A 22,084-nucleotide genomic window follows, 5' to 3' on the forward strand; every position below is an offset into this window, starting at 1 on the left:
GCAAGCCTTTTATCAAGTGTATGTACGTACCTTTTAGTCTTGCAAGCCTTTTATCAAGTGTATGTATGTACCTTTTAGTCTTGCAAGCCTTTTATCAAGTGTGTGTACGTACCTTTTAGTCTTGCAAGCCTTTTATCAAGTGTATGTACGTACCTTTTAGTCTTGCAAGCCTTTTATCATGTGTATGTACGTACCTTTTAGTATGTGTTAGATTGTAAGTTTAGTGACGGGTTGTTACGGTTACACGTGGTCATCAGTCGTCACTATCAGCCCCTTATCAAACTGACGTCCCTCACCCGCTTGATTAACTCCAATGGGTTGACAAGGACAGAGAAGCGCTCCTACTGTACATTTCTGAAGGAGTCAATAATTCTAAGTCAGACAATGAAGTAATTTTTTGATAGTATATTCTTTATCTTGTACATTTTGCTACTATACTGTATTTGTATATGTCATTGGGTGAAATAAAACTGGTGGTACTATTACTACTATTACTACTACTACTACTATCATCATTATTTAATCTGCTCTTTTCACATTGACATCGACAATAAACCCCTCCAAGCCAATAAAATGATAATAGTCAACCCCGTTCAGTGGGCGAGGCTGATTAGTTTGTTGATGATAAATGTAAACTCAATTATAAGGGGAAAGAACTAGTTATGTCGAAGCTAATGTGAACAGAGCATGTCTTTGATGCATCTATAAAATGTTGAAAAGGAAATTGATGCCAGAGCTATAATATATAAACAGTATTAGTTATTTTCCTATGCAATTTTTTATTCAATACATCCTAAATAACACAGGTTGTTTTCTGAAAAAAATCACAAGCATTTAGAAGTTATCCATAATCAGGGTAAAGATAAACTCGTACCAGACTTACACAAAAATATTTATTGTCTAAAACTTGCAAGGTACTAAAATACAGTTACCATCAACATTAATATTCTGTTTATGGAGTAAATAATTATATCAGCTGTCACACTTTTTGTCCACTGAGTGTATCATCATAGTAGTATATTTTAAATGCAGTGAAAAACCCACAGGAAAATTTTCTTATTGGCACTTGTACCCAGATAGGTTCATGCCCTCCACTGCTCCCCCCCCCGAGGTCAGTCTGTTGCTGTGTGGGGAGGGCAGGGGGGGAGGAGGCTGTCTGGTCTTGTGTCGCAGCCTTTATACAACTATCAATGGAACTGTATAAAGCACATTTCACCTTCACTGTCAATGTAATCGTACCTTTCTGCTTAAAAAAAAAAAATAATAATAATAATAATAATAATAAAAAAAAGTAAGTGGTAGTGGTTTGTAAGGCCAATTTTCCGCATTGATCACTTTATAGAAAATATTTTCCACCATTGTAGGAGGTGTGCGTCGCTACAAATGCTAATCTGGAAGAATCATTATGTCTTTTCCTGTAGCCGAGATCCCATCGTCCCTGTGCTCAGGTCCCAGGCAGTCCATATTTTACATCTTGGCAGCAGCAGCGGCGATGACTAAGCTTGTATCTGGTTGCTCGTTAGTGGCCGACAGTTCCTGGGTCAGCATCAGAGAGCCTTAGGTAGGCAGACTGTGGGGGGGAGAGGAAGGATGCAGCCCAGGAATGTTGTGGTGAGCCTCAGTAACTTCGCATTCAAATCATTTTGCCAAAGACACTACTGCTGATACTTTTCTGAACTACCTTATTGTTTCCCTTTCTGTATATTGCTTCACTTTGCAATGAATAATGATGCAGCAACAAGAGTGTGCTGGCCGTTCAGTTACATAATGACGCCGCAGCAAATGATCACCAAAATATGTTGCACTGTTCATTGTTTGGCACCACTTACAGACGTTCCTGTAAACAGTGTGGGATGAAGTTTATCTCCTTCAGACTTCTGAGGTAACAAGGTCTCGTTTTGCACATTTACAAGTAAACTCGATGCTCCCTCACCAAACGTCACAGCATAAAACGCTGCACTAAACAATTTGCTGTAACTCCCTCTACACTGGTTAGTATGACATGTTTGGGAGTTTACATGCTTCACATTCTAACACCTCAATGCCTATTTACAAGTTTGGTTAGTCACTAATACATTCTCATTCTAGGTCCTATATCACTCATCAGAGGTACAGAGAAGCCCACACCGACTCTAGAAATCAATTCAAAACTGGGGCTTCGTCAACTTTCAGGCAGAAGCAAAACTGGCCACATAAAACAGGCACATTTACCACATTATACATGATCTGAATACATTTACAACACTGGTCTCTCGGTAATGACTATCCTCCTACTCCTCTCCACTAACACTGCTAAGACCTGCAACATGGATCAGCATTTGTGTAGCGATAATGAGGTGATTGGTATTAAGTTGCTGTGTTGACGATGACTGCATTATTGTCCTAGTGATGGCCACTGACACATCACTGATCACTCCCAGCTGAGGAAGAGCTGGAGAAGACCTTCAAGAAGTAAGTGTGTGTACCATCAACTCACAACTACATCAATTACCCCATTATCACAACAATCGGTGTGTACATCATCCAGAAGTCTGTGCAACATGTCATGCATCAACAACGAGACTAACATGAGTTGTATTTTCTACAATGTTACTGCGGCTTTCACTACAACACAAGGTATCGACAATGCAAAAATAGTGCGATCTTGCCTGACACCGTGAAGCTTTTACTTGAGTTGGCTCAACGAAAACGTCAACTTGGTCACCAGAGGGTCAGCAGAGGTCAAGTGGAAGTGCTGTTTTTCACAGTAAAAAAGTAAAAAAATAGTTTGTCCTGATTTGGTCTAAAGATTTTCCCTTGGGAAGCTCGTAACCTTTGGCTGGTAACCTCAGGCTAGTGAAGGCTTTATACAAGGTGCCTCGCAGGGGCTGTGTTCAAGCTCCCTCCGGCACGCGACTCTCCTCACTCTCACTCACTCACTTTCACTCGCTGCTCATCTACATGCATCAGCTCTCACTTCCTGGTTTGTACTTTTTTTATTTTATTTGGTTCCTTCCTAAAAATGTTCTCAATTTGCTTACTTTCGGGTTATTGATTTTCACCTTTGTGTGGTGGTATTTTCCTTTCCTCCCATAATGTTGTTACTTTTTTCCTTCAGTCATTCTCTAAGGGTCTTTCCCTTTCTAACCAGATGAATTCTCTCACCTACTACCTATGTACATCTATGGACATGAACTTTTCTTTAATTCTTGGAGTATTTGCCTATCTTCTTTGCAAGCTACAATGGCAATTTTGTTGTCCTCTTTTCCATCATGGTGATCTCTGCTGTCTTTTCTCTCATCACAGGAAGCACAAGGTTCTATGTTCACTAATTTTTTCTCTTTGCAGATGCCAAATCAATTAAGGTCTACCAAAAGATTACCATATGACAGAGCTTCAATCTAAGACTCGAGTTCATGATGACTTTTCAGCTGCATGCAACAGATAAATTCTTATTTCATTAGCAAGTGTGTAAGTGACAACATTCATTCACAAGGGCACTAAAACCTGTAATTAGTGAGTCATGGAGAAGTGAAGATGCATGTCAGGATTATTATCATTCTGACATTGTTGCAGGGGAGTCTTATTTTTCTCTTGCCTAACTTGCCTGGATGTTTTTTTGTAACGTGTACTGAAATCAGGAGTAACAAGACGGTGTTGCCTGCCATCCCCGGGTTCAGCCACACCTCACCACCCACGGACACATGCACTCAGGCTGTCCCGTCTCTGAGGAACGTTGAGTGTGGGTGAGCCGGTGGATGGTGAGGGACACGTGGCCTCTACACTGACCTACGTAAATGAAAGGATTACGTCAGCACTGGTGTCAAATCACAAAATGATATGCCACTATGAAAACCTACACATCACTCCCCTGTACATATGCCACTCACACATTCATACCTATACCTAGTACAAGCAATATATACAGAAGGGGATATAGTACTATTATGTACATGCACAGACATTAACATGTGAGATATAGAGAGGAAAGGCAATCTGTAAAATATAGTAATTGATAATCATTTAGATGAACCAAAACATTATATGAGGTGTCTGTCTGCTCAGCGTTACAGTGATGGTCGTCACCGCCACTGACCATCATCTTGCATTGTTTGGGTCAAGTATCACAAGCAGCCATTGTCTCAACACTGCCCCAAGGTGAGCCAACCATCACCTGCCACACCCCAAGGGGACTGACCTGATGTAGGAGACATGCATAATGGCAGACAAAAGCAGAATTTCCTTAATTCTTATGCAGTATGTTCACTAAAGGCTGATTCAAATGACCTGCTTTGGTTCCAACAAATTGTTCACTGGCTTGATGCCATCAAATGGTTGTGTATTGACATGACTCATTCCCAATCCTGGTCCTGTACAGGTCTTGGTTCAAACAACTCATCACCTGACTGGTGCTGTTAACCTACCATCAAACAAGTCATGGTTTCCCAAGAAGAAATCTGAGACATATTGGTCAGCTGACAGCCATGCAACCGGCAGGGTGTGAACTATTACCTTAGGGTGCACATAAGATCTTGACGGCATCAAAGATGGCGGCTGCCTGTCAAGAGCCAAAACTGATATGTAAATCAGACTTTACTTGTAAAAACTATTCCAACTGGTACTCATATCAGGAAGGAAAAATAAGATGAAATATGAAAACAATGTCAAAATAGAGACTGATCAACATCTTAATTCTGATAAGAGCTTATTTTAATATCGGCTTAGTTTCACAAAGAAGTTTTTTCTTGATACGAGAACTGACTGGAATAGCTTGAACAGACTGACAAATAAGCTCTATTCCACTGTGAAGTAAAGTGCCTTTGTGGACTTGAATCTCTGAGAGACTTGTGAGTTGAGTTGAATTCCACTCAATGTTCAAAGCAGTTCACAACTTTTTTCTGCCCTTGAAAGGACTGCTACTCTTAAGTCTTACAAGCATTTATAGACTAATGAGATCTCTGCCAGTGTTTATGAGGCTCCAATACTCTGAAATGTGGCTGTACATAGGAAGGAACTGAGGTTTTATCAGTGCTATTATCTCTGAACCCAAACCAAATCATATTGTTATACTTTTTGTCACTGTAATCGAAGACTGCTTTTCCTTTTCCTTATATCTTTCTCAATAGTGAAATGATATTATTAGAGATGTTTTAAATTCTATTACTCTCTCTCTCTCTCTCTCTCTCTCTCTCTCTCTCTCTCTCTCTCTCTCTCTCTCTCTAAGATGCAAATTCTTTTAGGTTCCCCCAAACACTTTGTTGCATCGTCTAATTTGCCCACCAAAAAAAAATCTTACTCTGACTAATCGTTTGGGCATCCATCTTTCTTTTCCCGTGTGTTGCCGTGTTTACTGCCATCAGTGTGTCGCATCGTCCAGGCTTGACAATCTGCCTCCCCGCGACCCTGCTACACACACAGCACCGAGGTAGAGAGAGAACAGTGGTCTGATCAACGTGGTGCATATGCTGACTTTCCAGCCTTAGCACCTCGAGGTGGGAGGGTGTTTGTTGGGGCAAGATAAATAAATAGTGTTTACTTTTCTCTCAACACACACACACACACACACACACACACATGTACGCACACACACACACACACACACACACACACATGCACACACACACACACACACACACACACACACATGCGCACGCACACACACACAAATGCTTATTAGTTGATAAAAACAGCAATAACTATAATTTTTCATAGCACTTGCCCGTTCCCACACTCGTACAATGTATAATAATACTTAACCTACTTACTACACTAAGGGACAGGGTGAATTGGCCTGTTCACAGTTAGGCGTGTGGATGCCTCTTAGCACCAGAATTCTAGTTTTCTCTTTACTTCAAGGGGCAGAGGGTGCTGGCTATTATTAAAAGCCTGGATTGGTGATAATATCGCAGGTCCTTTGCCATACTGTTCATACTTACTTGCAGAATAATCATTTACGTAGTGAGAGTTTTTATCTTACAACATGGTAAGTTTCATGATTCCCAGGTATGTGCAAGTCATATTACAAGGACATGACTTTAATATTATGTTAAATTTCTATGGCAATCAATGTCAAATTCCCTTTGCAAATTGTCATGGAAAAATAGGTCAGTCACCCCTCTGCCCCTCGAAGATAAGAAAATATCAGAATTCTGGTGTAATTGGCACCTACACCCCACCACCGGGAACAGGCCCATGAGTGAGTGGTCGCACTGATTTCCCAGCATGACCTTTTCCTTCACCCATTCCACCCTGATAGACTGAATGAGCTCCCACACATTATTCAATGTTTATAGACTGATACAGTCAAATTATAGCAGCACCCCCAGGCTGCCATCCTGGGGATCTTCACACCACCACAGGGAGGCTGGCCAGGGGGCACTGTAGCCAGGCTGTGCTGCTGTGATGGGAAGGAAACAGTGACAGGGTTATGGAGTTGAGTTGGAAAATTTGCAGAAGTATGTATATGAAAAAAAAAATACTGTGAACTTTACCCGAATCTATGGAAGAGTGTAGGCTGTGTTGTGTCCTTATAACGTGTTTGTATTAGCAGCTTGCAAAAAATAAATCAGTCTGACTCTAAACTCACTGTGACTCGGTAGCTCTTTTCCACAAGGTGAGTCACGTGGGAGAGGAGCGGGTCAGGAGAGGAGAGAGGGAAGAGGGGGACAACTCACCAGTTCATCCCCCACTTTGTTCCTCCCTATGTAACTCACTGCACAAAAGAGTTACTGATTCACAATGAGTTTTGGGAAAGGTCAGTCCATACTGTTGGTCAAAAATTGCATGTATTGTCACCTTTGTGTAAGTGTCACGCTAATCTCTTCCGCATCAACGTCCCTTCCATCACAGCATCACAACAACACACGCTTATATTCCGTCGATGGTGACGCCTAACGTATCATCATTACAGGGTGGTGCACGGACTATGAGGGCAGCGGTCACGGAGTATATAGTGGCTATGTACATGAATATCTGAGGGGCTGCCACCATGTCCCTGCACCAGCCTGTTTGTATACATATGAGGATACTGTATTTTCATCATTGACCTTGACACAGAAACACCTGATATGGTAACACCTTCAATATACAGAACGCTCACACATACACACACACACACGCACGCACACACTAGGTAGCATTACAAGCCTGAGCGTCGGTTGGCAAGACTACACATAACCCTTGGTATCATAGTTATGGGTCTAGGGTCACCTATAATGCCTTCTATAGGTTGGGTCAATGCAAGTTAAAAATCTAGAGCCATGTGTGAAAAATGTCATCACACGCACACACACACACACACACACGCGCAGTTTCGTATTCTGTTTGTGAGTTTGGAGGTACAGCTGTGGTCCACTGCTTATGTCAAGAGCACTGATATAAAACTGAATGAAGAGATAAACCAAGGAACTGGCTGGAGTGGTAAACATAAACAGAGAAAAACAAATCATAGGTAAACAAAGGAACTGGGGTGGCAAACAAAACCATCAGCAAAGAAAAACATTATCCTTGAGTCAGATAAGCCTCACCGAAGCTAAAAATGTCAATAAGTCACTTGAGTAATGCCAAGAAAAGAAGTGAAACGACCCAAGTAATTAATTTTGTCGGAGAAAAAGACGAATCGGAAGGAAGAAATGGAGACTCGCTCACTACACCATGGCAAGTGATGCGTGTCTGTATACATAATAATAATAATAATAATGATCACAAGTTCGAATAATAATGCAATGGTAAAAATAATGACCTGGACTGCAAAACCATAATGTCCAAAGCAAGGCGGAGATACCATGAGCAAAGACCTTGTATGCGGAAACAAGCAACGGTCGATCGTGGCTTTGGCTCCCCGACACCGCTGCCTCGCCACGACCGCCTCCTCTACCAACACCTCCCTCGGCCTGCTGCAGCGTACCGGGAGCGAAGCCGTCAGACACAGGAGCCAACACCATCCTCGTCCTACCATACAGCACTCAAGGTAGGGAGGAGGGACAAACCAAGCCCTGAGGAACCTTCTGCTACTGTTGCCATGATGAGCTCTCCAACACACCTCACCTGCACATAAAGAAGCCACTGTTACGTATATTCTGCGCCTTAATCAAATGGAACGTGACTGAACACCTCCTACTGGCTACCTATTGAGTCTTGTTGATATTGATGAGTTTAAAGCTAAAAGCAATACCCATCTGTTAATTTGTTGTATATTGCTTTTGTCCTCTCCTTTTTTTTTATTCTCCTTACTTTACTGTCACTGTCTCTCTTACTTTTCACATCCATGTCTGCTCAAGGGGACTCATGTTTGGGTCTAAATAGTTTAGTTTATTTTCCCTTGATTTTTTTTTTTTTTTTTTTTTACTGCAAAGAAGACAGATCAAGGGTTAAAAAGAAAAAAAAATAAATAAATAAATAAAATAAATAAATAAATAAATAGCCTGCTACTTACTGCCCCTTTCATGGACCTCTATACTACTGCTACTACTACTATTACTATGACAACTGCTACTGCTACCACTACTACCATCACTACTACTACTACCTCTTGTACCTGGTCATCTAGAAGGCTGAGGTGCCGCAGAGGTTCCTGATCTGCTCGTAGGTGAGCCAGAAGGTGAGGGACCAGGGCCCCATGCGCAGCCAGCAGGGGATGAAGCCCTTGTACAGCGCCCAGAAGCCTTCGTTGTGCACCGTCTTCACCAGGCAGTCCAGCGAGTTCTTGTACAGCAGACCCCTGAGGGAGGCACACAGGGTTGACTTCAGGAAGAGAATGACCCAATATGAATTCAAGAGCATAAGTATGTTCACCCTTTCCTATGGTCCATGCCAGGTAGTAATCGTATCAGGAACAAAACTACTTTGAAAAATTGAGCCAAGATGCAGAAGTGAAGAAATACCAGATACATTTCTTATGACATTAATTTTTAGGGTACGACAATTTTTCTGATATAAAGAAAGGCTGCGTACAGACTGGTAAACAAATCAACGGTGCCAGATTGACTTACTCAGCCTCTTATATTTACTGACTTCCAGCCCAAAAACTGTCTCGTGGATCCCAATAAGGAGATTCACTTATAAATATCATTAAAATACTTAATTCTTGATGTTTCTTGGATATAGTTAGGCGTCAGAAATCAGTAAATACTATGCTCTGAGTACGATAATCTGGCAACGGTGAAACAAATCCATATGGCATATAACTGACTGACTGGCTGACTTATTATTAACTAGCTCACCAGGTACCTCTCTGCTCCTTGATTTTATTTCTGTGATAAGTGTTTGAGTTTTTGAAGCCCTGCTCTAAGTGTTGCTATGGGATGGAGTACACTTGATGACAAACAATGAATAGTCCTAGTGATTGCATCTTAAATTTTAAAGCATAAACATAATTTAGCTTATTAATATAAAAGCAACAAAGAAAACAAACCTGTGTATGAACTAAAAACTCAACACAATGAAAATACTGACCTGTGAATGCACTAAGTTCCCTTCAGCTCAAAAGAGAAGGCAATACATTCTGGCACACTCCTCTCAAGCAGCAACATCAACAAAAATCCTGAACTTAAAAGACAAATCGTTGCTGAGGTTAATTCAACACTGGGAACTAACTAACTAATACCCAGGGTGCAATGTGTTTCACCATCTGCTTGAGGTTGAGTTGGCCAGAATGTATAGCTTCTGACTGTCACAGTGAAGCATTAGCAGAGTATTGACACCCGGAGCCACAGAATAGGAGAGTCTGGCCAACTTCATCACAGGTGTCATGGAGCTACCAAAAGAGCTGCGTGATATTGAAAATGATGTGGATATAATCATAGTTTTTGCAGCTCTTAGTACTTCTACAAGGTCATGACAATACCTAGAGCAAAATATAAATAAATCAATAAATAAATACAAAATAAAATAAAAATAATATGAAAAAGTAAATAAATAAATAAAAAAACAACGTATCGGCATTAATTTAAGTTTCGTGCGACTCTTTTGGCGTCGGTGATGAAGGTGGCCACACTCTCCCATTCCATTACTCAGTTGGCACCTACACCTTAAGCTAAGCACTAAAATCATGTGTGTGTAAGTTTAATGTCCTCTCCTCCACACCCTCTCTTAAGCTAAGCACTAAAATCATGTGTGTGTAAGTTTAATGTCCTCTCCTCCACACCCTCTCTTAAGCTAAGCACTAAAATCATGTGTGTGTTAATGTCTCATGTGTGCACTAAAATCATGTGTGTGTAAGTTTAATGTCCTCTCCTCCACACCCTCTCTTAAGCTAAGCACTAAAATCATGTGTGTGTAAGTTTAATGTCCTCTCCTCCACACCCTCTCTTAAGCTAAGCACTAAAATCATGTGTGTGTAAGTTTAATGTCCTCTCCTCCACACCCTCTCCCTCACCCCAATGTACAGTACAGAGACCACAATATGTTCTTTGGAGTATACATTTTTACTGCTCAATAGTAGGTTTTCCCTCTATTTTAACATCAATGGAAACAGCTCAAAGGCGTAAAAACAGGAAATATGTCAAGCACTGCTCCAGCAAAAACAATACAGAACGAGTGGCGAGAAGGGAGGGTCAAAGACAAGTGTGCAAGAGGTTAGATTTTTCATGTTAATTGCCTCTGTGCCATGCCAGGTTACTTATGGGAAAAGATAACCATGTACAGCATTTAACCCGGTAGCAGCAACGGGCCCAATCTGTAGCTTTACCGTGTAGCAGCGACGGGGCAAATTTTTACCATGATATAAACCCCCAAAAATAGATGATGCATAAACTGATCGCAAATGCATTGATATATATTATGAAACGGTTTGTGTTTGTGATGATTTTTTTTCATTTTTCTCGCTAAGAGGGGCCTTTAAGAAACATGATCCCAGCAGCTACCAGGTTAAGGAAGACAAAGGGTGGAACAGAGGACAGAAATACACAAAGAGCAAGGTGTATGAGGAGGGCGAGGGAGGTGTATGACAAACCCAGGACTGGAACACCTAAACTTTGGCATTCAGAGGACAGCAGGACTACTAGGACACCAAGACTAGACAGGAAGGCAAAGCACAAACACAAGCAATGGATATCTACCTCATGCTGAGTAAGAAGACGAGGGAATAAAACAATGCATAACCAACTCACAGACGACTCACCTCACCGCTCTCGTTGTCCTCTACACTCAACCCCAACTCAAGCCACATAAGCCCCACCCACACACAGCCTAATGATGACAGGGTGCCGCAAGGGTTGGTACGTTGTTGTTACTTGTTAGTCACACCCAAAAGCATCACTGTAACTGCATCTTTCACCACAATTGCTGCTGCCACTACCACCAGAAGTCTCAAGCCTCTCTGCCAGGCAAGCTATGTACTGTCATCTTTACTGTAATGTTATGTTATGCTCAAGTTATTTTTATCTTTACAGCAGTCTTAGATAGAGCTCATTTTGCAGTGTTAATGACTTGTAATGTAGTAAGTGATTTTCAGCCCAGATGGGAGTTAGAAGATGGAATGAATTGAGGAGGAGGAGGAGTCAAATATTCCTATTGTCTTACGAGATAGGTCATTTTGAAGTCCTAATGGTTTGTTTAGTAATTGATGGTTTTCAGCAAAGATGGGATTTAGGAGATATTTTTTTGTGAGTGAGGGTGGACTGATTGATTAATGGGAAATATTGATGTAATGGAGTGTCTGAGAGGCTAAGGTGAGATGCTGAAGACTGTGTGCATTAATTCAATGTGAAAGGTGATTTTTTTTTTTTTTGGTGAGTGAGTGTGGACAGATTAAACACAGAGATTATGGTGCCACAACAACTTTGGTTAAACGCAGCAACAAAATTCACACGACCACCCCCACCACCACACCAGCAGCACCACTACCACCCCCACCACCACCACTACTAACCTTGCCTTCCCGTTGGTCGGCTGGTTCATGATCCTGGCCTTGACCACATCAGCGGGACAGCCGAGTACTGCCGAAACCAGGCCTGAACAAGCACTGCAAGATGGGGGCCGCACTGAGCTACACCGCTGAGGCCTGCCTGATCACTCACCTCCTCCTCCTCTCCCATCCACCTACCTACGCACATGCTAGGAACGCCGAAGGAAGTGTCTCTGAGCTCTGTCGAGTGTATGAAATGCATGAGAGGCACTGACGATCCTTCAGAAACACCTTCCTTGGAGTTCCACATACAGGCATACATTCTCGGAGTGAAGATAAGATGGAAGACTAGAGAAACACATCAGGCAACAGTTATCAATCTTACAACCTCTCCAGTCTAAGTGTTGAGGCGGAAAACTGAAGAAACACATCAAGGAACAGTTATCAATTCTAAACCATGTCTGAGTGTTAGTAATCTTCCATCTTACTTCCTTACAACTACTAAACTAAGACATCAAGTAAGGCTACACAAGCTCGGGCTAGTTCCTCTTCTTCCCTCCTCCCCCGCCCACCACCAAGCTAATCAGGCGGGGCACGGTGGGGCGGGGCGAGGGCAGGGGCACACACCCACCTGGCCCGTTCATCTGTGGGCTGGTTCATCACCCTCGTCTTGACCACGTCCAGCGGAGTGCCCAAAGCGGCGCCGATCAGCCCCGAACAAGCGCTGCAATGATGGTGTGTTGTGTTCTCTCGCACTCGCTCTCACACATACTTCCGCTCTCATTTGGCGGGTCGTCTCTTCAGGCTGGTTCTTTGTATCTTTCTCTAAGTGTCTCCCTCTGTTTATCTTTGTCTCTGTCTCTCTCTGTCACCCTCTGCTTATCTTTGTCTGTTGATCAGCTTATTCTGTATCTATCTGTCTGTTTGTCTTTCTATGTGTCTGTTGATCAGCTTCTGTGTCAGTCTTTCTGTTTCTCTGTCTACCTGTCTTTTGCTTACATCCCCCATAGCACTGGTAGGCTTTCTTGAGAGTGCCTGGCTGCCTGTCTACCTTTCTTTGTCTGTGTCTGTTGATCTGTTTCTGTATGTCTGTCTATCTACTTGACCTGTCTGTGTCTGTTTTTGTCTCTGTCTATTGCTTCACACACAGACCAGTCTTTACCTCTCACACATCTCTACTACTCTGTAAAAGATTGTACTGCTTCTTGTAAGCAATGAGTCAAGTGAAAGAAAGAGTTATCTTCACGCTCATAATATATCCTCCCTTTCACTTAATCATGATTCCCTATTTCTCTCACTTCATTTTCACTTCACTCACTTTTCATTCACTCATTCAAACAGTAAATAAATAAAAACTAAAGCATTCTGAATACCTGAAAATGGATGATAGTTTATTCATATTGGTATTAGTAATTTCACACAGCTAGATGCTTTGGTACATCTTGAAAGGCTGAACTAAAATTCCCCAAACACACAGAAAGGAAGGAAGAAAGGAGGAAAAACAGGAAGGAAGAAGGGAAGAAGGAAGAGAGAAGGAAAGGAAGGGAGGAAGGAACTGATGAATGAAGAAGGGAAAGAGAAAGGGCAGAAGAGAAGGACAAGGGGTTCATCTCTAAAGAAGGGAAGCAGGGAGGAGGAGGAGAGAAGGAAGAGGGTCAGTGTCACACCAGAAGGAAAGAAGGAAGTGAGAGAAAGAAAGAAAGGAAGGAAAGAAATAAGAGGAGGAGCAGAAAAGGGTTAGAGTCACACCCAAAAGAAAACAAGAAAGAGAGGAAGGACAGAAGGAAGTAGGAAGATAAAAAGGAGGGAAGGAAGGAAAAGAATTAAGGAGGGGTAGAAAAAGGTCAGTCACACCAAACGAAAGCAAGAAGGAAGGAAGGAACAAAGAGAGAAAGGAAGGAAAGAAATAAGAGAAAGGGGAGAAAACAGTCAAACACCTAAATGATCAAGGGAAAGCAGGAAGAAAGAAAGAAAAAAAGAAAAGAAAGAAGGGAGCGAAAGAGGGAGGTAAAAAGTGACTTGACTACATAAAGAAAAAAGAAAAGAAGAGAGCAAGAGAGGGAGGTAAAAAGTGACTCATCTAAATAAAGAAAAAAGAAAAAAAGAAAAAGGGAGCGAGAGAGGGAGGTAAAAAGGGACTCCTCTACATACCTTGAGAGCGCGTGGGTCCAGTAGCTATCAGAGAGCCTCCAGGTGCCCATGAAGTACCTCTTAACCGAGTCGTAGGTGGTGAGGTCGCCCAGGTTGACGAAGGCTGACCGGTACACATTGGGCATGCACCCCTTCCACAGCCCCCGCAGCCCCCCGGCCCCGTAGATCTTGATGAACGCCTCGCTTGCACTGTGGATTCTGTATGGGGGTGGGAGTTATTTTTCAAGGGGTGGGAGGGAGGGATTTTCTGGTTGATTTTTTTATTATTATTATTTTTTTTTACAGCTAAGGAAACAGCTAAAAAAAACAAAATAAAATAAAAAAAATTAAAAAAAAGCCTGCTAGTTTTCTCATTCATTTACATTTTTTTACATGGTTTCTCATTTATTTGCCATCTGTCTGTCTGTCTGTCTTTGTCTCTGTGGTGAGGTGGGATTTTTTTTCAGGGGTGGAAGGGATTTTCTGCATATTTTTTTTACCTGTTTTCTCCTTTACTGTCTCTGTCTGTCTCTCTTTGTCTCTGTGGTGAGGTGGGATTTTTTTTACAGGGGTGGGAGGGATTTTCTGCATGTTTTTGTCTCTGTGGTGAGGTTGGGATTATTTTTTCAGGGGTGGGAGGGATTTTCTGCATGTTTTTTAATTGGTTTTTAATTTATTTACTGTCTGTCTGTCTCTCTTTGTCTCTGTGGTGAGGTTGGGATTATTTTTTCAGGGGTGGGATGGATTTTCTGAATGTTTTTTAATTGTTTTTTAATTTATTTACTGTCTGTCTGTCTGTCTTTGTCTCTGTGGTGAGGTTGGGATTATTTTTTCAGGGGTGGGAGAGACTTTCTGCTTGACTTTTTGCTTGTTCTTTCATTCATTTACTGTCTGTCTCTTTGTCTTTGTTTCTGTGTTGGTCAGTATTTTCTTTTTTTCAGGCGTAGGAGAGATTTTCTGCTTCTTTATTTACTAATTTTCACATTTGTTTATTCTTTTTCTCTGTGTGTGTCTGTGTCTTTGTGTTTGTATTTTTTTTTCTCTCTCTCTCTCTCTCTCTCTCTCTCTAACTTACCTGGGCGGCTTTCCTTCAAACCGTCTCCTTCCTTCCATCTGCATCTGCACCTTGATCAGATCTGCAGGGGAGGCCAGGAACTGTGCCACACCGCCCACCAGGATGCCCCCCACTATGGCCTGCCTGGGGGGTGAAGAAGGGGTGAATGGGGGGGGAAGGGGTGAATGGGGGGAAGGGGAGAATGGGGGCAAAGGGGGAAAATGGGGTGAATGGGGGGATGGGGAGAATGGGGCAAAGGGGGGAAATGGGGGGAAGGGGTGAATGGGGGGAAGGGGTGAATGGGGGGTTATTAAAGGTGTATTTCCCGTGTTGAGTTGCTTCTCTTCTTATCTATTCTCCTCCCTTATTTCTTGATCAACTTCCTTCATTCAAAAAGTGCTTTACTCAGGAAGGATACGGGTAGAAAGTCCACCTAGTCACGACACTCATTGCGTACTCCCATAACTGGATACTTCTAAGGACAGCATTAAAATCTGAGCTCAGCAACTTTGTGAAAAATTTAGGCCAATGAGAATATCTTTTAGCCCCAAATGATACCCCAATGCAGATGTCTCCCAGATGATACCCATATGCAGACATTAGTTTATCCCAATGATACCCCAATTCAGACGTCTTTTTACCCCAATGATACTCAAATCCATACGTCCTTCTACACAGCCAGTAGTAACCCCAAGCACCGCCCACTCTTCCCCTCATCCTTTAAAACCCCTTAACAATGGGTGAGCGTGATGCTTACCAGACTGGCCTCGTCCCGTCAGCCCTTGTGGTGAACAGGTGGTCGCGAACCTTCTCGTACAGCACCATGCGTGTACCTGAGTAGATCAGGTGTCTGTGGAGGGATGGAGAGAGATGAGCAACGTGGAGGAAAGGAGAGACATTTTTTGTGCCATTTTTTTCATGTTGTGGGATGGAGGGACAGGTGATTCTAGTGGAGAGATGGAGAGACAGGGATAGATAAGCATCACATCTCACCTGTACACAGCAGGTGTGACCCCCTGCCACAGCTTGAGCAGCCCCTCCTCCTGCACGATGCCCACGCCTGTCCTCGCCAACCCTCGGTATGGCATCTGTGAAGAGACACACATCATCATCTATATGGCAATCATCAGCAACGGGCGTTTTGCCTAAAAAAAAAAAAAAAAAAAAAAAACACCTACTAAAGCAATATTATTCAAAGTTAGAAAGGCTCGCTGTTGTTTATGAGTCGTCTCCTTCGCTGTGGTATGATTTTTACTTTTTTTCGTTCACTGATGTTTTCGTCTCATTGACATACATAATCTGTCCTCATCACCCAATAATTGCACCCTCATTTTTTTTTTTTACAACAAAGGAGGCAGCTCAAGGGCACACAAAAAAAGAAAACAATAATTAAAAAAGCCCGCTACTCGCTGCTCCCAAAAAAGAATTAAGAGAGGTGGCCATCCTCCTCCTCCTTGGTCTCCTCTTCCTTCTACCCTACATACTTCCATTTTCATTACTTGTCTTCCTAGGTGTTCTATCTCTACATTCATATTGATTTGCCAACACTTGGGATTAATTAAAAAAAAAAATAAATAAATAAATAAATAAATAAATAAAAAAGGGCTTTCAGCAGCACCAAACAGCAACTCTTGTATTGTAACCTTTCTCTTTATCCCTTTAGTACCTCCTTTCACAGAGTGGTACATTGATGTGATATGATTTCCTTAATTAACTCTTATTCTATTTTCTTTTCACCACATGACCACAGATATATATTGATGATGATGATTTTTATTTCCTTGACTAATTCATTATTCTATTTTCTCTTCACCACACAAAAAAGAAAACTAATACATCCATGATAGACAGAGTGATATATTGATGAGATGTGATTTGATTTCCTTGACTAATTCATTATTCTATTTTCTCTTCACCACACAAAAAAGAAAACCAATACTTCCTTGATAAACGTACATATGAGAGTTTATCTTGCGCGAGACTCACCGTCCGCTGTCCATTGAGTCCCTTCTCCCCCTGTATCTGCAGCCGGGTCTTGGTCAGGTCCAGAGGGTAGGTCACTGCAGGGGTATAAGGAGGTCAGGGTCATCTACTATAACACACACACTCAAACAAACACACATACACACACCACCTGTATACCAGTGTTCCTTAAACCTTTCTAACCATAACTTAATTTTACCTTTTAAGCATCTCAGTGTCCATTTGTAGGCTTCTTGAAAACACTAATAAGAGCTGTGTGCCTTCAACCATCTAGTATTTAGTTATCTATTTGTAAAGAAGTGCTGAGTTAGTGTGTAGCCTTTTGTGACCCAATGCAAGTCTCCAACGTTTTATAATAGTTTGTTTTAATATTTTGCTCTTTCAATCATCGTATTTAATTACCTTTGGTCTTTTTATGATCAAACTGGCTCGCTTTTACAATCACTTTATAGTTTTTATTTATGATATTTTATTTAAACCAATCGACAGGTAATGTGTGTTCATATTCACTTTGGTAATGAGTTTGATACAGTGCAGTTGATAAAACATCGTTAATATCAAGTATTAGGGGTTTTAGGTCACTTAATGTATGAGTCCATGAACAGATACACACTAATTAAACCTCTAGTTCATTATATGGTTGTTTTGCTTCATGAATGCTTGTCCAAGAACATAACCCAATCATAAAGTGGGGGATACCTGTACCAGGACACTGTACCCTGAAGAACACTGCCCCGGACAACTCCTTAATAAGCAGGCCCCCAGACAGCACTCACTCACCCATTTCTGCCGTGGTGGCCGCACAGCAGGAGAGGATGTACTTGAACCAGGCGGCGTCGGCATAGTGCTTCGGAGGAGGGATGACCCCCCGCTGGGCCACCACCATCCTGCAGCGCCAAGGACCAGGAGGAGCAGCAGCAGGAGGAGCAGGAGCAGGAGGAAGAAGAGGATGTTAGTGGTGTTGGTATTGCCGTGGACTAAAAAAAATAACAGAACAAAATAATCCTAATGATGGAGTAAAAATAAATAAATAAATAAAAAAGAGGCAGGTGGATTAGGTTAAGGGTGCTGGGATGGCCATAGACTAGCCTACGCCTGCCCCAAACTACACTAGGGTCTGTTCATGGCAGGTCTTTATCACCCTATTTCCCAGATAGACCAAACATTACCGGCTAATATTATCGGTTCATAAGCAGAAGTTTTTTTTTTTTCCTTTTTCTTTTCTTTCTCCTTTTTTTTTTTTTTTTTTTTTTCTAATATCATCAGTTCATCATCGGAAAGAAGTTGGTTGATGTTTATTTATTTATTTATTTATTTATTTATTTTTTTTTTTTTTGGCTATCATTGCATCACATTCATCATCAGAAGGAAGTTGGTCAATATTTTTTTTTTGGCTCATATCATCAGTTCATCAGCAGAAAGAAGTTGATTAAGTTTTTTTTATCCTTTCTTTTCATTTTTTTTTAGGCTACTATCATAATTTTTAACCTTTGGCCTGTAGCACCGATAGGGTATCTTGACGGGGCCCACAGCGAGTCTTATTATAACCCCCTTTTTTTCCTGGTGCGAGGCAATCCATTATCTGCCATCTGTCCTCCCTCCTCAGTGCCCCCCCACAGAGAAGGTGCTAGCATCTCTAATAAAATTGATTGTTACCCTCTCATATCTTATCCCAGCTGACGCACAAGATACCGCAGTCTCTATACTCTCTGACGTAGCTCGCTCGCTCACTTCCCATCACCTACTGTTTTCCAAATATGTCGAGGCCGGTCTGGCGTAGACTCCCGCTGGTCCTTTCCTCCCCTCTGCTCTGCCACACAGTCCCAACACCTATCCCTTCCTCTCATATGTAAGCTATAGGTAATATATGAGAGGAAAAAATAGGTGTTGGTACTGTGCGGCAGAGAAGAGGGGAGAAATGGACCCGCGGGAGCCAACACCAAAACGGACTCGACAATTTGGTTTCATTATTCATTACGATTGCTCTTAAGATGGATCCGGCACAAGCTATTACAGTAATCTTCCCATCACTTGGATATTGGGTAACGAAAGTTTTTGCAACACCCAAAGATTTCCCAGTCTCTAACACCACTATGAGGATTATAAATGATCTCACAACGCCTTCATAATTATGTCTTTTTATGCAGTAAGAGAATTCATCCCCTGAAGATTACAGTTCTATTTAATCTGATGTACATATGTCTGGCAATTTTTTTTAACCTTCTCCTAAATATCAGAGGAAGAAGTATATGGGAAATAAAATCAAATATGGTAGAGATAAAAAAATCAATTAGTATATATAAAAAAATGAGGTAATGCAAAAATGAGCAGGTAATGCAGTAAACTTAAAAAAGCTCCAATAAGGTCCAAACAAATTCCGGAAAAAAAAAAAAAAAGACACACACACACACACACATCAACTTCCATTTTATATGATACAACACATTAGACTCTTGTGCTCATCTCAAAACAGGACACAGAAAAAAAAAAAAAGAGTACCAACAAATCACGCACTACACAATTATACAAGAAGTTTCATTATTGAGAGAAAACATATAATCACAGACATATAAAACAGACTTATAGAAACAAAAAGAGCTTATCACAGACCTATCACATCTTCCACCACTCAAAGCAACGCCACACTGCATATATAATCACAGACATATAACACAACAGACTTATAGAAACAAAAAGAGCTTATCACAGACCTATCACATCTTCCACCACTCAAATCAACACCACACTGCATATATAATCACAGACATATAAAACAACAGACTTATAGAAACAAAAAGAGCTTATCACAGACCTATCACATCTTCCACCACTCAAATCAACACCACACTGCATGTACCTTACTTCAGACGTGTCCTGCGGCGAGTAGCTAATTGAGAGTGTGAGCGTCTCCGAGTGGGGGGGTGTATATTAAGGGACTGATAACCTATCCGTGTGGTATCAATGGGTGATGTAACTACCATGCGATTACACCAAGGGGGATAAGGAAAGGTACACACACATCCAGAGACATACTACAACCCTACAAAAGAACGTTATGATAGTGTCTTAATAGGTAACATACAACAACCCTATAGGAAAAAGTTATGGTACTGTCTTAATAGCTAACATACCACCCATAATAGTGCTTGGAATACGGAACTTATTATCATTTTTATTATTATTGTTGATACCCACGAAAATGCATCAGAGGAAAATAGAAAAAAAATGATATAGACCTAAATAAAATCCCCTCAATAACGACAAAAAAACAAACAAAAAACAGTAAAGTAAGGACAAAAATTGAATGAAGCTAAAACAATACACAAGAAAAAAAGGATGGAACAAAAAACAAATACAACCACACAATCCCAACCTACACACACATTCCGATCCTCCTCATTACCCAGTGCTCAACCCGCCTCTCTCTGTACTGGGTGGTGGCGGCGAGTCCATTGTGTGCCGGAAACAGCCTCCTATTCTCTCGGACACAGCTTATAGGGACTGGGCAAGGGTGTCTGAATCTCTCCTAAGTTCTCCTAATGTCTCAGCAGAATGGGATCAGAGCCTTAGAGTAATGAATCCTGTGCTTACTAACTCCCAATCATAGGCCTTGAGGAAAAAAAAATTATATGAAGAACAATAATACAATGACATGAAGATTGAAAGGAACAACTCCAAGCCCAACTATACTTAACCCGGTAGCAGCGGGGATCATGTTTCTTAATGGTCGGTCCCTCCAAGCGAGAAAAATGAGAAAAAATCACCCCTCACACAAACCATTTCATAATATATATCAAAGCATTTGTGATCAGACTATATATCATCTATTTTTTGGGGTTTATACTATGGCACAAATTTGGCCCGTCGCTGCTACACGGTAAAGCCACAAATTTGGCCCGTCGCTGCTACCAGGTTAAAATATCTTTCTAGCAACTACACCAATAACATCAATCAAGCTTACTTATCATTACTATTATTACAAGCTTACTTCCAAATTTAATTCATACTTGATTAGTCTACCAAGCATTACTCTCACAATAAAGATAAGATTCGCTGAAGTTCCTAGGGTCATTGATAATCTCTTGAGAGGACTCCACTATTACAGGAAAACACTGCAAGCTAAACTAAATATATCTTCTCAGAATGAAGGTTAGGTGGCTTTTAATTGATTTTCATTTATAGTTTTCATTTTATTATATCTATCTATCTATCTATCTATCTATCTATATCTCTCTCTCTACACACACACACGCTACTAATCAATTTATTTGCCTGTTTACTTATTTTCTGATATAAAAGGTATTTTCTAAAACCAAGTTCATCGACAGATCCTAAACTCATTTCTGACCAAACATTTCTACTTTAATCTATTCCTCACTTTCTTCAATAACTGAACTTCAGTTTTAATATGGTTACAGTTCAATAAAGATTTAGTTAAGTTATTAAGGCATTGATCATGTACTTGTCAATTTATTATTTTCTCTATGTAGAAGAATTTTTTAAGACCAAGTTCCTCATCAAATTACTAACTCATCTCTAACTAAAATCTAATTCATTCCTTATTTTCTTCAGTCACAAGTTAATAGAGATTTCAAAAAGACTATATTGGCTGCCTGCATGTGGTGGTCAGCAGTGAAGGGGGAAAGAGAGGGAGGAAAAAAGTCAGGTCTCCCTTTCCCTTCTCTTGTCAGGAGCAAAACCCAACTAGTTTTTATGTTTTTCCAATTTTCTCGGAGCTGCGGTAAACATTCTTCCCTTGGGGCCTGTATGTGGTGCACTGACCCCTCTCTCTGTGTGTGTGTGTGTGTGTGTGTGTGTGTGTGTGTGTGTGTGTGTGTGTGTTTTATCTTTTCGTCATCTGTGTATTGTACATAAATGTTATATGTAGTAGTAGTGGTAGTGGTATTATTATTATTATTATTATTATTATTATTATTATTATTATGAGGATCTGTCATTGAATGTGTGTGATATGCAGTCTGTTGCCAGCTCATTGGGTCACATGATGAATGCAAACACACACATGGAGGGCGGGTCGTTAATAATGCATGGGCAAGGGCACACACACACACACACACACACACACACACACA

General features: G+C 41.2%; 1 protein-coding gene across 14 annotated transcripts in view; it reads right to left on the bottom strand.

The window, feature by feature from the left end:
- Positions 1–874: 874 nt before the first annotated feature.
- LOC127008257 (mitochondrial uncoupling protein 4-like) overlaps positions 875–22,084 on the bottom strand; it is a 64,004-nt gene continuing 42,794 nt past the window's right edge. For 6 of the 14 annotated variants that reach the window (XM_050880021.1, XM_050880018.1, XM_050880016.1 and 3 more), the window contains 9 exons: positions 17,772–17,878; positions 16,965–17,068; positions 16,002–16,096; positions 15,766–15,858; positions 15,030–15,152; positions 13,976–14,173; positions 11,849–11,941; positions 8,516–8,698; positions 875–8,025 (listed from right to left, as the gene is read on the bottom strand). In XM_050880021.1, coding sequence (XP_050735978.1) covers positions 8,524–8,698; positions 11,849–11,941; positions 13,976–14,173; positions 15,030–15,152; positions 15,766–15,858; positions 16,002–16,096; positions 16,965–17,068; positions 17,772–17,877 — 987 coding nt within the window. In that variant the 5' untranslated portion in view covers position 17,878 and the 3' untranslated portion in view covers positions 875–8,025; positions 8,516–8,523. Of the gene's footprint in view, positions 8,026–8,515; positions 8,699–11,848; positions 11,942–12,455; positions 12,549–13,975; positions 14,174–15,029; positions 15,153–15,765; positions 15,859–16,001; positions 16,097–16,964; positions 17,069–17,771; positions 17,879–19,601; positions 19,625–19,848; positions 19,899–22,084 lie in introns of those variants that run through there. The other 8 variants (XM_050880023.1, XM_050880014.1, XM_050880015.1 and 5 more) reach the window with 8 other exon arrangements.

This window comes from Eriocheir sinensis, chromosome 37, assembly GCF_024679095.1.
Source record: "Eriocheir sinensis breed Jianghai 21 chromosome 37, ASM2467909v1, whole genome shotgun sequence".
Taxonomy (NCBI): Eukaryota; Metazoa; Arthropoda; class Malacostraca; order Decapoda; family Varunidae; genus Eriocheir; species Eriocheir sinensis.